A 13,161-nucleotide genomic window follows, 5' to 3' on the forward strand; every position below is an offset into this window, starting at 1 on the left:
ACAAAGTAAAACTCTGTCTCAAAACAATAAAATAAAATAAAATAAAATAGCTGAATATTGTGGCGGGAGCCTGTAGTCCCAGCTACTTGGGAGGCTAAGGCAAAAGAATAACTTGAGCGCAAGAGTCTGAGGTTGCTGTGAGCTATGACGACACCATGTACACTAGCCAAGGCAGCAGAATGAGACCCTGTCTGAAAAAAAAAAAAAAAAAAAAAAGACTAAGTGACTGGAGTCACCATTACAACAGCTAAGATTAAGATACTACTGATTCTGGGCAGTGCCTGTGGCTCAAAGGAGTGGGACACTGGCCCCATATGCTGGAGGTGGCGGGTTCAAACCCAGCCCGGGCCAAAAACTGCAAAAAAAAAAAAAAAAAAAAGATCCTACTGATTCTGTTCCCAGTCATTGCAGAAGTCAAAAAAAAAAAAAAGTACTACTGATTCCCACTGCAGTAGTTTTCCTATTATATCCTCTGTAGTGAGAATCACTTCTCATTTTTATAAGACACATTTGGTACTTATTTAACAATTAATGAAGGACTTTTCGTGTTAAACTCAGAATTGAGTTCTTTTTTTATTAATAAAATACTTATATTATTTAGAGAGAGGAAAAAGAAATGTCTCCCATGATTCAGTGATACACTAATACAACTAACGTTCTCAGAGCAAGGTTAAAAACACCCAGAATTTATGGATCTTCTACTTCTACAGATATCACTTCTACAGTCATAGGAACATTATGTCACTTTTTATATGGAAGCCTTCCTATGGCTCTATATTTAGTCAAAATGTCCTTTTAAATACAAATGGCTTATTTTCAGAACAGTACCTTGCTTGTATAAATTCATCTGCTGGGAAAAAGATTGAGTCAATTTCTGAATAGTGAGGGATGAGATGTATTTTGGCTGTTGTGCCAAAAAAAAAAAATCACTAATTTTCTTACAGTCACATAAATGTGAAAGTGACAAACATCTTTAAATAACTTCACAGTAGTGAATTGTTGAGATAATATATGATAAACCTTTGTTGTCTTCCTTTTTTCTACTATCATTGTCATAAGATCACGGATACTATATACATATTTAAATAATCACGAAATTACAGAAAAGCTTCAAGTATAGTACAAATAACTTTGCCCTTAATCTCTGAGAATAAGCTGCTAACTTGAGGACCCTGAATATCTTAATATGCACTTTCTACGGACAAGAACATTGTCATACATAACTGGAAATTAACACTAACACACTATTACTATGCAATCCTCAAATGGCATTCAAGTTTTTTTGATTAACCTAATAATGTTAAAACAAAAGGATCCAGTTCTGAACTATGCATTACATCTGATTGTCAAACCTTGCTACTTCACTTCAGAACAGTTTCTCAATTTTTCATTTATTTTCTTAACTTTGACACTGTGGATTATCAAGTTTTTCAATTTGTGTTCCTCTGATATTTCCTTGAGATTTTACAGGCTGTGTGTCTTTGGCAACTATATTTTCATTGCAACCTATTGGGGGCACACAACATTGACTTGCCCATTACAGGTGATGTTTGTTCATTTAGATCACTTGATTAAAGTGGTATCTGCCAGGCTTTTTCATTATGAAGTTACTCTTTCTTCCTTTGTCATTAATATGTATTCTGTGGGGAGGTACTTAGAAACTATATAAGATGCTACTTCTCATTAGACTTTAAATTGACTGATTGGTATCCATGTAGACTCGTGGTTTTTTATTTTACTTAATTGGTTAACCTGTTATAAACATTTGATGCTTAAATTGCCCCAGACTTGCCTGTGGGAATCTCTTCTGATTGACTTCTGAGTGTAATGTGAGAGATTGTGTGTGTGTTTTGCTTTAACATGTCTCCATCATTCTTGGCGCAATTCCTTGCTTTCTAGCACAGGATACTTTGGGACCTGTCTTATATTTTCTTTGCACGAGACCAGTGTTTTTCACCTTTTTATCTCACAGCACATTTGAACCTATAGTTAAACTTCTGCAGCACAGTTAAATTATGTTGATCAAAAAAAGAATAAAAAAAAGAACATACTTCCTATTCTTTGTTTTTTTTTACAGTTTTTGGCCGTGGCCGGGTTTGAACCTGCCACCTCTGGTATATGGTGCCCTACTCCTTCGAGCCACAGGTGCTGCCTGAACATACTTGCTATTAAGTTCTTCTGAAAATAATTAATGATCTTTAAAAATGTTCACGGCACACCAGTTAAAAATCACTGCCCTAGGCCAGGCATGGTGGCTCACACCTGTAATACTAGCATTCTGGGAGGGCTAGGCAGGTGGATTGCCTGAGCTCACAAGTTTGAGATCAGCCTGAGCCAGAGTGAGACCCCCCCCCAATCTCTAAAAATAGCCAGGCGCTGTGGTGGACGCCTGTAATCCCAGCTACTTGGGAGGCCAAGGCAAGAGAATTGTGTTAAGCCCAAGAGTTAGAGGTTGCTATGAGCTATGACATCACAGCACTCTACTGGAATAGTGAGGGATGCGTGGAGGTAACAAAGTGAGACTCTTGTCTCAAAAAAAAAAAAAATCTTGCCCTAAACCCATCTTTATTACCACCACTCTCCCACACAAATGACTTCTTCACTTTAATTTGTTTTTAACAAGCCTCACCAGATCAAATGCCACACCAACCTCCCTCATTCAGATCACACTCTGACATCCCACCCCACCTCCATCCTGTGAGAACATTCTCCTCACCCTGCTCAAATTCTGACATTCTATGTTGTCCTCATCTCTGTATAAATGCTCTTCTCATTCTGTTTAGGTTTCAATACCCTGCAGCAGTCTGCCCCTGAACACCCTCTTTGGGTTGCTTGTCCTTGGATTTTCTATATTAGCCCATGTCTCTACATAGATAGTCTCTTCACTTGGTTTGGGCTCTAATATCCCATGCTAGATTGCTCTTTCTTCCTCACCATATTCAGGTTTTTGACACAACCGTTCCCCCATGTTCTCTCTCCCCAGCATACATACCCACTTTGCTCTGTCCCATTTAATGATATTAGGATGAAGGGGAAGGGAAAGGCTTAATATATAAATTTAACATAGTAGAACTAATTAATTTAAGCTACAGACTCACTCTCCATTGTAGAAATATTCAGGGGAAATATCTATTATGTTTTTTCTCAGCATATGATAATCCACCTCAGACAAAAATAAGAGGTGAAAATTAAGGATGTTCAAGTTGGAGGTCACAGCCTTAGAAAAAATTCTGAGTCTGTAAGTGAACAGGTCAGGTTAGGGACCTGATTGTTAAAATAAAACTCATGATTTAGTAAAATCCTGCAAGGTATTTATTTGTAAGAATGTGTGAACTACAATATCAAGCAGGCTACTAAAACTTTTGTTATAAGTGGTCAATGATGAAAATGAAATTAATTTAAATTTTATTAAAAGTTATAAATAGGAACTCAAAAAATTTATAGCAGCCATGCAAAATACGTTCAGGTACTGCAGACATACTGTTACTTACTTTATCTACACAATCATCAAAAAATGCCAGGCTTGCATCTTTATCACTCACAAAAGAACATTCTTCAATGAAACGAATAAACATTTGTGTTTTGGTCATCATATTATAGAATTTTTGATGTGACCGGTCCCGGCTTCTTAAGAAAGCTGTTTGACATAAACACATAATATAAGAATATATAATGTCATCCACAGATTCACAGAACATTTGAGCTGGAAGGAACTTGATCAACCATGTCACCTACACCTCCCACATCCCACCATTTTGCATATGCCCCGAGAGCAGAAATGAGCTGAAAAGAAATAGGAAAGGAACATAAACCCAGGTATCTCAAATCTTTATCCAGAATTATCTTTGTTGTTCCCTTACTATCTTGAAGATTATACATAAAGTAGTAAATCTGAAATTATTTTAAAAATTGCTATCTTTTCCCTAAAAGACTTTGCTTGCTATCTGCACACACTTGCTCTCCCATCTCTCTTCGTGTGTGTATGTATACGTATACTCTTACTACGTGTATATACGTATATACATATACACGTACAGTAGAACCTCCATAGTTGTTGGCCACCTCCTTATGTTGATCTAATTTTCACAGACTGGACATGAACCACATATACAGTAGGCCTAGTTCCTTATGTTGACCACCTCTGTATTTTGACCAGTTGGTTACAGTCCCTTGGGTAGTCAACTTACAGGGGTTCTACTATGTCTATCACACACACACAAACATATATGGCTTTTTCAATGCAGTACCATTACCTCTAGTGTGTATATACACACACACACACATATATGTTTATGCCTTATTGAAAACAAAGTAAAAGTTTATTCCTGATTACATCAGCATCTTACTAATTATGCTCAGTTATACTGCACTTGGGTCTTCTTTTTGGGCCCATTCCAGCCTTGAAGATTTTGAATAAATTATTCTCTCTGCCTAGAACACTTTCCTGCTTTCCCTTTGCCTGGATAATTTCTACCCACCTTTCACATCATGGATCAGATGGTTATTTCTTCAGAAAAGTCTTCTGTGATCTAAAATTGTGAACTAAAACCATGAACTAAAGTTGTATGTTTATACTATTTCTAATTGCTTATCCTCTTGATTATAAGAAAAGTGACTATGTCTCTTTTGCATTCCACTACTGTATACCACTATATAACCAATGCCCATTTGGAGGCATTGAACATACACTTAACTAAATTTTCCTTTCAAATGTTAAATGCTACAAAACAAAGTAAATATGTATTATGACACCAGTTGCACTCCAGAGCCTCCCACCTTTTTTTACTTTGTGACACAAACAGAAAATATTTTTATTTTAAAAATATATTGAAATAAAACAAATGAGGTTTCCCAATCTTGAAGAAAACCATTCCAGAGGTTTCTCTGCATCCCCAATAGTGTCTAGTTGCCTTGAAAATGGAAAGCATCAATCTCTCAACACACATACATACAATAGAGTGAGTGGTATGCTGCTAGGACACTCGTTCAAATACAAATAGAACCTCTGTAAGTTGACTACCCACGGGACTGCAACAAATTGGTCAACATACAGAGGCGGTCAACATAAGGAAACAGACCTACTGTACTGCTAGGTACATGTAGTGCATGTCTGGTCTATGAAAATTACATCATCTTAAGAAGGTGGTCAATGTAGGGAGGCAGCAAACTGTGGAGTATTACTGTATTTTCTTCTGGATATTTGCTAATGGGATTATATCTTCTGTCCCTGAGAACAAACCAGTCCTATGGAAATAGATTATAAACAAAGTTGGCATTCACACACCCCTCAAAATAGGTATGTATTTTGATAAACATAAGCTATTAACCCAGAGAGCAATTGAATTATCAAAAGGTAAGCTCAATAGTATGAAAGCTATAAAACACTATGCAGTCACTCACCTTGCAGGGCAAAAAGAGAGGCTGCATCTGTGGCTGTCTCAGATGGGGCTTGTGTTATTGGCCTTAAGTATGATCTATAACCTTTTAAAATAGAAGCCATGAAAAACAAAAATGCTTCTTGGATTTCCAAATCTATCATGTGTGACTTCTTTCCGGAATTAAAATCATAGTCATTCATTGCTAAATCCATTAATCCATCTTCTCTTGGTCGCTGCTGCACTGTGAAGAAATACAGCATTAGTATTATCTCCAAATAGTCAAAACTAGTGTTCATGATGAGATCAATATCAATTTGATGTGTTTTCAAAGGGCTCAAGCTACCGAAATACTTGTTTATATAACTTCATAATATGTAAACCTTAACAAAGCTTGCCATTATAATTTTTTAGGCTCTCTTGAGTACATTTTATCCAAGTAAAACATGTAATTACCACTGTTTATCTGACACCATCAGAAAAAAGGTTTGTGTTCTGAAATACCTATGTATAAGATAATAAAGAAAGATCATAACGACCTTATTGAGTGGGCTCACAGTTATTAATAAATGCAACAGTCCTTCCTTCTTTTTTGTTTTTTTTAAATGCAAGTGCTGACAGGAGGAACAGACAAATTAAAATACAGGCAGTCCCTGAATTACAAACATATGATTTACATATAACTTACACTTACCAAAGGATGCTATTATAGTAAGTCTTCGAGTTACAAACATCTGACTGACATTCGACATGCACTGAGGAATAGAAGCTTATTTACAGTTAGCTATTTTAAGCTATTACAGGTAATAGGTAAATGTACTTGTTCCAGCTTACATACAAATTCAACTTACAAACAAACCTACAGAACTGATTTCATTTGTAACCTGGGGACTGCCTGTATAAAGTACAGGCTGGGTACAGGGGCTCATGCCTGTAAACCTGGCACTATAGGAGGTAAAGGCAGGAAGTTCACTGAGGCCAGGAGTTCAAGATCAGCTTGGCCAACGTAGCAAGACCCTATCTCTACAAATTAATTTTAAAATAATTAGCTGGGTATGGTAGCATGTGCCTATAGTCCTAGCTACTCAGGAGGCTGATGCAAGAGGATCACTTGAGCCTAAGAATTTGAGGCTCAAGTGAACTAAAATTGTCCCATGGCTTTCCCACCTGGGTGAAAGAGATACTATTTGTAAAAATAATCACAATAGGCTCGGCGCCTGTGGCTCAAGCGGCTAAGGCACCAGCCACATACACCTGAGCTGGCACCTTCAAATCTAGCCGAGGCACCAAACAACAATGACGGCTGCAACCAAAAAATAGCCGAGCATTGTGGCAGGCGCCTGTGGTCCCAGCTACTTGGGAGGTGGAGGCAGGAGAATCACTTGAGCCCAGGAGTTGGAGGTTGCTGAGAGCTGTGAGGCCACAGCCCTCTACCCAGGGCAACAGCTTGAGACTCTGTCCCCCCCCCCCAAAAAATAATAATAATCATAATAAAAACTCTTCCTCTTCCTGGACAATTCAATGCAAAAGCTGTTAGATAGTAAAAGAGTAACTTTATAGTAGAGAAGCCTAGTGAAGGATCACCTTAATCAAGTGATCGAAGTGAATGTCATCATTCATAATGGAACAAATTAAAATACTATATGATGTGATTAGGATGCAGTGAGGGTAACACAACATCACTTCTGTGATATTCCTGTCAAGGATGTATGTGACCTGTATTGATCATGAGGACAAACCCACATCTTGGTCCATTCTCCAATGTAAGTAAAATCTTCAAAAGTGTGAAGAAAATGATGGAAAAACTGAAGAACTATTCTAGCAAAAAGGTGACAACTTGAATACTAAATACAACACCTCATTTGGAACTGGATCCATTTGCTACGAAGAACACTATGATAACTGGCAAAACTTGAATGTGCTCTGAGGATTAGGATGCCAATAATTCTGTTTTAAATTCCTGATTTTCATGGTTATTCTGTAGTGATGTAAGAAAATTATTTAGTAGAAAATTCATTCTATTCAAAGATAGTGGGGCATCTTATCTCAAATGATCAGGAAAAAAATTTGTGATTGCTTCAAAGTTTAAAAACTTTGAAGTATACGGAATAATTAATCATCTTAGAGAATTTTTGAAAGCACAAGCAACAAAAAATAGACAAATGGGACTTAATTAAAATAAAAAGTTTCTGTACAGCAAAAGAAATAATCAACAGAGTAAACAGACAATCTACAGAATAGGAGAAAATATCTGCAAACTATACAGGGTGGCCATAAAGCTTGTGTACAATTTAAAATAGTAAACTATTTTACTTTATGGATGCCCTCTACATCTAGGACTTATATCTAGATTTACATACAAACAATTCAACAACAACAAAAAACCCATATAACCCCATTAAAAGTGGGTAAAGCACACAAATAAACATTTCTCCAAAGAAGACCAGGTGGGATGGTTCACACTGTAATTCCAGTATTTTGGGAGGCCAGGAGGATTGCTTGAGGCCCAGAGTCTGAGACCAGCCTGAGTAACCTGAGTCCCCAGGTTACCAAGATCCCATTTCTATAAAAAGTTAAAAATACTTCACTAGGTATATACCTAAATGATCAAAAGTTATTTTAGAACAAAGACATCAGCACCAGAATGTTTATTGCAGCCCAATTCATAATTACCAAGACATGGAAACAGCCCAAGTGCCCATCGACCCATGAATGGATTAACAAACTGTGGTATGTGGATACCATGGAATACTATGCAGCCATAAAAAGTTGGAGACTTCACATCTTTTATGTTTACCTGGATGGAGCTGGAACATATTCTTTTAATTAAAGTATCTCAAGGATGGGAGAAAAAGTATTCAATGTACTCAATGTTACTATGAAATCAATATATAATCACCTACATATTCATACAAATGGTAAAACATAACTATAGTTCAGAAAGTAGAAGGGAAGAGAAAAGAGAAGGGAGGGGAGGGGAAGGAGGGAGGGTATTTGGGGGGACCTCACCTAATGTGCATGATGCAATGGTACAGTTCAAAACTATTAAGAAAAGAGTATAATTATGATAGATATGTTAATCAGTTCAATGTAAGCATTTCACATTGTATATCAAATCAGTACACTGAACCCATAAATGCATCAATGTACACAGTTGTGATTTAATAAAAACAAAAAAAATACAAAAACTTTAATGAAAGCTGATGAGCAAAAAAAAAAAAAATGTACTTATTCCAACTTACATGCACATGGAGTATATCTGTATTCCTAGTTACGTGGACTTTAGCTATTTGGACTCAGCTACTTGCTGAGCCAGGAGGACTGTTTGAACCCAGGAGTTTGAAGTTACAGTAAGCCATGATCATGATCATGCTACGGTACTCCAACCCAGGCAACAGAGACTCTATCTCCAAAAAAAAATTTAAAAGATCCCATTCATAAATAGGTGGCCGAGATGTCAGAAATCGAATTCAGAATTTGGATTGCAAACAAGATTAATAGAATGGAGGAAAAGTTGGAATTAGAAATTCCACGAGCAATTCAAAAGTTGTCTCAAGAATTCAATGAATTTAAAGACAAAATCACTAAAGATTTTGACACATTGAGGCAAGAATTTAGAGCCCTCAAAGATCTGAAAAATACAGTAGAATCCCTCAGTAACAGAATGGAACAAGCAGAAGAAAGGATTTCTGACATTGAAGACAAAACTTTTGAATGCTCCCAAACTCTCAAAGAGAAAGAGAAATAGAGAGCAAAAACAGATCATTCTCTCAGAGAGCTCTGGGGTAATTCGAGAAAGGCTAATATCCAGCTCATAGGAATCCCTGAAAGCGATGAAGTGGCTTTGCAAGGCACAGAGGCCCTTCTCCATGAAATTATGAAAGAGAATTTTCCAGACATGCCAAGAGATTCTGAGATTCAGGTAGCAGACAGTTTCAGAACCCCAGCACGACTCAACCCGAATAAGACATCTCCCAGGCACATCATAATTAACTTCACTAAAGTTAATGTAAAGGAGAAAATTCTGAAAGCAGCAAGACGTAAGAAAACCATTACCTACAAAGGGAAGAATACCCTGTTTCCCCGAAAATAAGACAGTGTCTTATTTTAAGGTGTGCTCCCAAAGATGCACTAGGTCTTATTTTTAGGGGACGTCTTATCTTTCCTGTAAGTAGGTCTTATTTTTTGAGGATGTCTTATTTTCGGGGAAACAGGGTACTAGAATTACTGCAGATCTCTTTGCTGAAACCTTTCAAGCCAGAAGAGGGTGGTTTAATCTCCTAAAACAAAATAACTTTCAACCCCGGATCCTGTATCCAGCTAAACTGATTTTCATTTATGATGGAGAAATGAAATACTTTAATGACATTTACTTGTTGAAGAAATTTGCCATAACTAAACCAGCTAGCTCTTCAGGATATTCTCAGAACTATCCTCCATAATGACCAGCACAATTCTCTACCACAAAAGTAAACTCACTCAGAAACTTTTGATCAAACTCCAACTTCCACAGTGGCGAAAGGATTAAAAATGTCCACTGGACTTTCGAAAAACTTGATACCCAAAATTTTACCAGGCTTATCAATATTCTCCATTAATGTGCCTCTAAAGAGGCACAGGTTGGCTGACTGGATATACAAACTCAGGCCAGATATCTGCTGCATACAAGAATCTCATCTTACCTTAAAAGATAAATATAGACTCAGGGTGAAGGGATGGTTGTCCATATTTCAGGCAAATGGAAATCAGAAAAAAGCAGGTGTTGCAATTCTATTTTCAGATAAAATAGGCTTGAAACCAACAAAAGTAAGGAAGGATAAGAATGGTCACTTCATATTTGTTAATCTCAATATGATGAGATTTCAATTATTAATATTTATACACCCAACCAGAATGTGCCTCAATTTATAAGAGAAACTCTAACAGACATGAGCAACTTGATTTCCTCCATAATAGTCAGAGATTTTAACATTCCTTTGGCAGTGTTGGATAGATCCTCCAATATGAAGGTGAGCAAAGAAATTTTAGATTTAAACCTAACCATCCAACATTTGGATCTAACAGACATCTACAAAACATTCCATTCCAACAAAACTGAATACACATTCTTCTCATCGGCCCATGGAACACACTCCAAAATTGATCACATCTTAGGTCACAAGTCTAACCTCAGTAAATTTAAAGGAATAGAAATTATTCCTCACATCTTCTCGGACCACCAGGGAATAAAAGTTGAACTCAGTAACAACAGGAATCTGCATACTCATACAAAAACATGGAAGTTAAATAACCTTATGCTGAATGATAGCTGGGTCATAGACAGATTAAGAAATTACCAAATTTTTGGAACAAAACAACAATGAAGACACGAATTATCAGAACCTCTGGGATACCGCAAAAGCAGTCGTAAGAGGGAAATTTAGAGCACTGCAAGCCTTCCTTAAGAGAACAGAAAGAGGGGAAGGTACTGGAAAAGGAAGAACATTCCAACCCCAAACCCAGTAGAAGAAAAGAAATAACAAAAATTAGAGCAGAATTAAATGAAATTGAAAACAAAAGGATTATACAACAGATCAATAAGTCAAAAAGTTGGTTTTTTGAAAAGGTCAATAAAATAGATAAACCTTTGGCTAACCTAATCAGGAAAAAAAGAGTAAAATCTCTAATTTCATCAATCAGAAATGACAAAGTCGAAATAACAACAGACTCCTCAGAAACTCAAAAAATCCTTAATGACTATTACAAGAAACTTTATTCTCAGAAATATGAAAATCTGAAAGAAATTGACCAATACTTGGAAGCACGTCACCTTTCAAGACTTAGCCAGAATCAAGTGGAAACGTTAAACAGGCCTATATCTAAGTTCTGAAATAGCATTGACCCTACAAAATCTCCCTAAAATGAAAAGCCCAGGACCAGATGGCTTCACATAGAATTCTATCAAACCTTTAAAGAGGAACTAGTACCTATATTACTCAACCTTTTCCAAAATACAGAAAAAGAAGGAATACTACCTAACATGTTCAATGAAGCAAACATCACCCTGATCCCCAAACCAGGAAAAGACCCAACAAGAAAAGAAAATTATAGACCAATATCACTAATGAACATAGATCCAAAAATATTCAACAAGATCCTAACAAACAGAATCCAGCAACACATCAAACAAATTATATATCATGACCAAGTCAGTTTTATCCCACGATCTCAAGGCTGGTTCAATATATGTAAATCTAGAAATATAATTCAGCACATAAACAAATTAAAAAACAAAGACCATATGATTCTCTCAATTGATGCAGAAAAATCTTTTGATAATATCCAGCATTCCTTCATGATCAGAACACTTAAAAAAATTGGTATAGAAGGGACATTTCTTAAACTGATAGAGGCCATCTACAGCAAACCAACAGCCAATATTGTATTGAATGGAGTTAAATTGAAATCATTTCCACTCAGATCACGAACCAGGCAAGGTTGCCCATTGTCTCCACTGCTCTTTAACATTGTAATGGAAGTTTTAGCCATTGCAACTAGGGAAGAAAAGGCGATCTAGGGTATCTAGATAGGGTCAGAAGAGATCAAACTTTTACTCTTCGCAGATGATATAATTGTATACCTGGAAAACATCAGGGATTCTACTACAAGACTGTTAGAAGTGATCAAGGAATACAGCAGCATCTCAGGTTACAAAAATCAACATTCATAAATCGGTAGCCTTTATATATACCAACAATAGTCAAGCTGAAAAAACAGTCAAGGACTCTTTCATTCACAGTAGTGCCAAAGAAGATGAAATATTTGGGAGTTTATCTAACAAAGGACATGAAAGATCTCTATAAAGAGAACTATGAAACTCTAAGAAAAGAAATAGCTGAAAATGTTAACAAATGGAAAAACCTACCATGCTCATGGCTGGGAAGAATCAACATTGTTAAAATGTCCATACTACCCAAAGCAATATACAATTTTAATGCAATCCCTAGGAAAGCTCCATTGTCATACTTTAAAGATCTTGAATATGGGAAAAGGGGAAAGGGAGGGGAGGGGAGAGGGGTGGATGGGTGAAGGGAGGGTAATTGGTGGGTAATTTGCGGTGCATCTTACAAGGGTATGTGTGAAACTTACTAAATGTAGAATATAAATGTCTGAACACAATAACTAAGAAAATGCCAGGAAGGCTATGTTAACCAGTGTGATGAAAATTTGTCAAATGGTATATAAAACCAGTGTATGGTGAAAAAAAAATAAATAAATGAAAAATTACTTAAAAGGTACAATGTACATTATTCAGGTAATGGTTACACTAAAGCCCAGACTCCACCACTATGCAATACATCCATGTAATAAACGGCACTTGTACCCTTTACATTCGTACAAATTTCTAAAAATCTTAAGTTTTTTTGAGGGGGAAGGGCATTTATTGTCTAAAGGAAAGAACATGGACACTAGAACCATAAAGCCACGGTTTTAATCCTAGCTTCATATTTGTTAACTATATGATCTACGACAAGATACTTCACTTCCTTCAGCCTTATTATTCTCATAGTTGTAATAATAAAAGCAGCATGTATGTGAAAGTGCTCTCAAGCTATAAAGTATTATATAATCCTTAAGTATTAGTATTTTTTTAAAAGTGTGTAGTTTTAAGCTTTGAGATTTTGCCCTTCACAAGAGCTGAATTGGCTATTTTGATGATTTTAACAATATCTAATACTGCTAAATAGCTGTTGGACTTCTTAACTACTCAAAAATAATACAAAATACCTACAGAAAGAAATTAACT

At 36.3% G+C, this 13,161-nt stretch overlaps 1 protein-coding gene across 6 annotated transcripts in view; it reads right to left on the reverse strand.

Moving 5' to 3' along the window:
- DENND4A (DENN domain containing 4A) overlaps nt 1-13,161 on the reverse strand; it is a 170,854-nt gene that overhangs the window by 63,446 nt on the left and 94,247 nt on the right. For all 6 annotated transcript variants that reach the window (XM_053593949.1, XM_053593948.1, XM_053593946.1 and 3 more), the window contains 2 exons: nt 5,401-5,619; nt 3,492-3,637 (listed from right to left, as the gene is read on the reverse strand). In XM_053593949.1, coding sequence (XP_053449924.1) covers nt 3,492-3,637; nt 5,401-5,619 — 365 coding nt within the window. The remainder of the gene's footprint in view (nt 1-3,491; nt 3,638-5,400; nt 5,620-13,161) is intronic.

This window comes from Nycticebus coucang, chromosome 6, assembly GCF_027406575.1.
Source record: "Nycticebus coucang isolate mNycCou1 chromosome 6, mNycCou1.pri, whole genome shotgun sequence".
Lineage (NCBI taxonomy): Eukaryota > Metazoa > Chordata > Mammalia > Primates > Lorisidae > Nycticebus > Nycticebus coucang.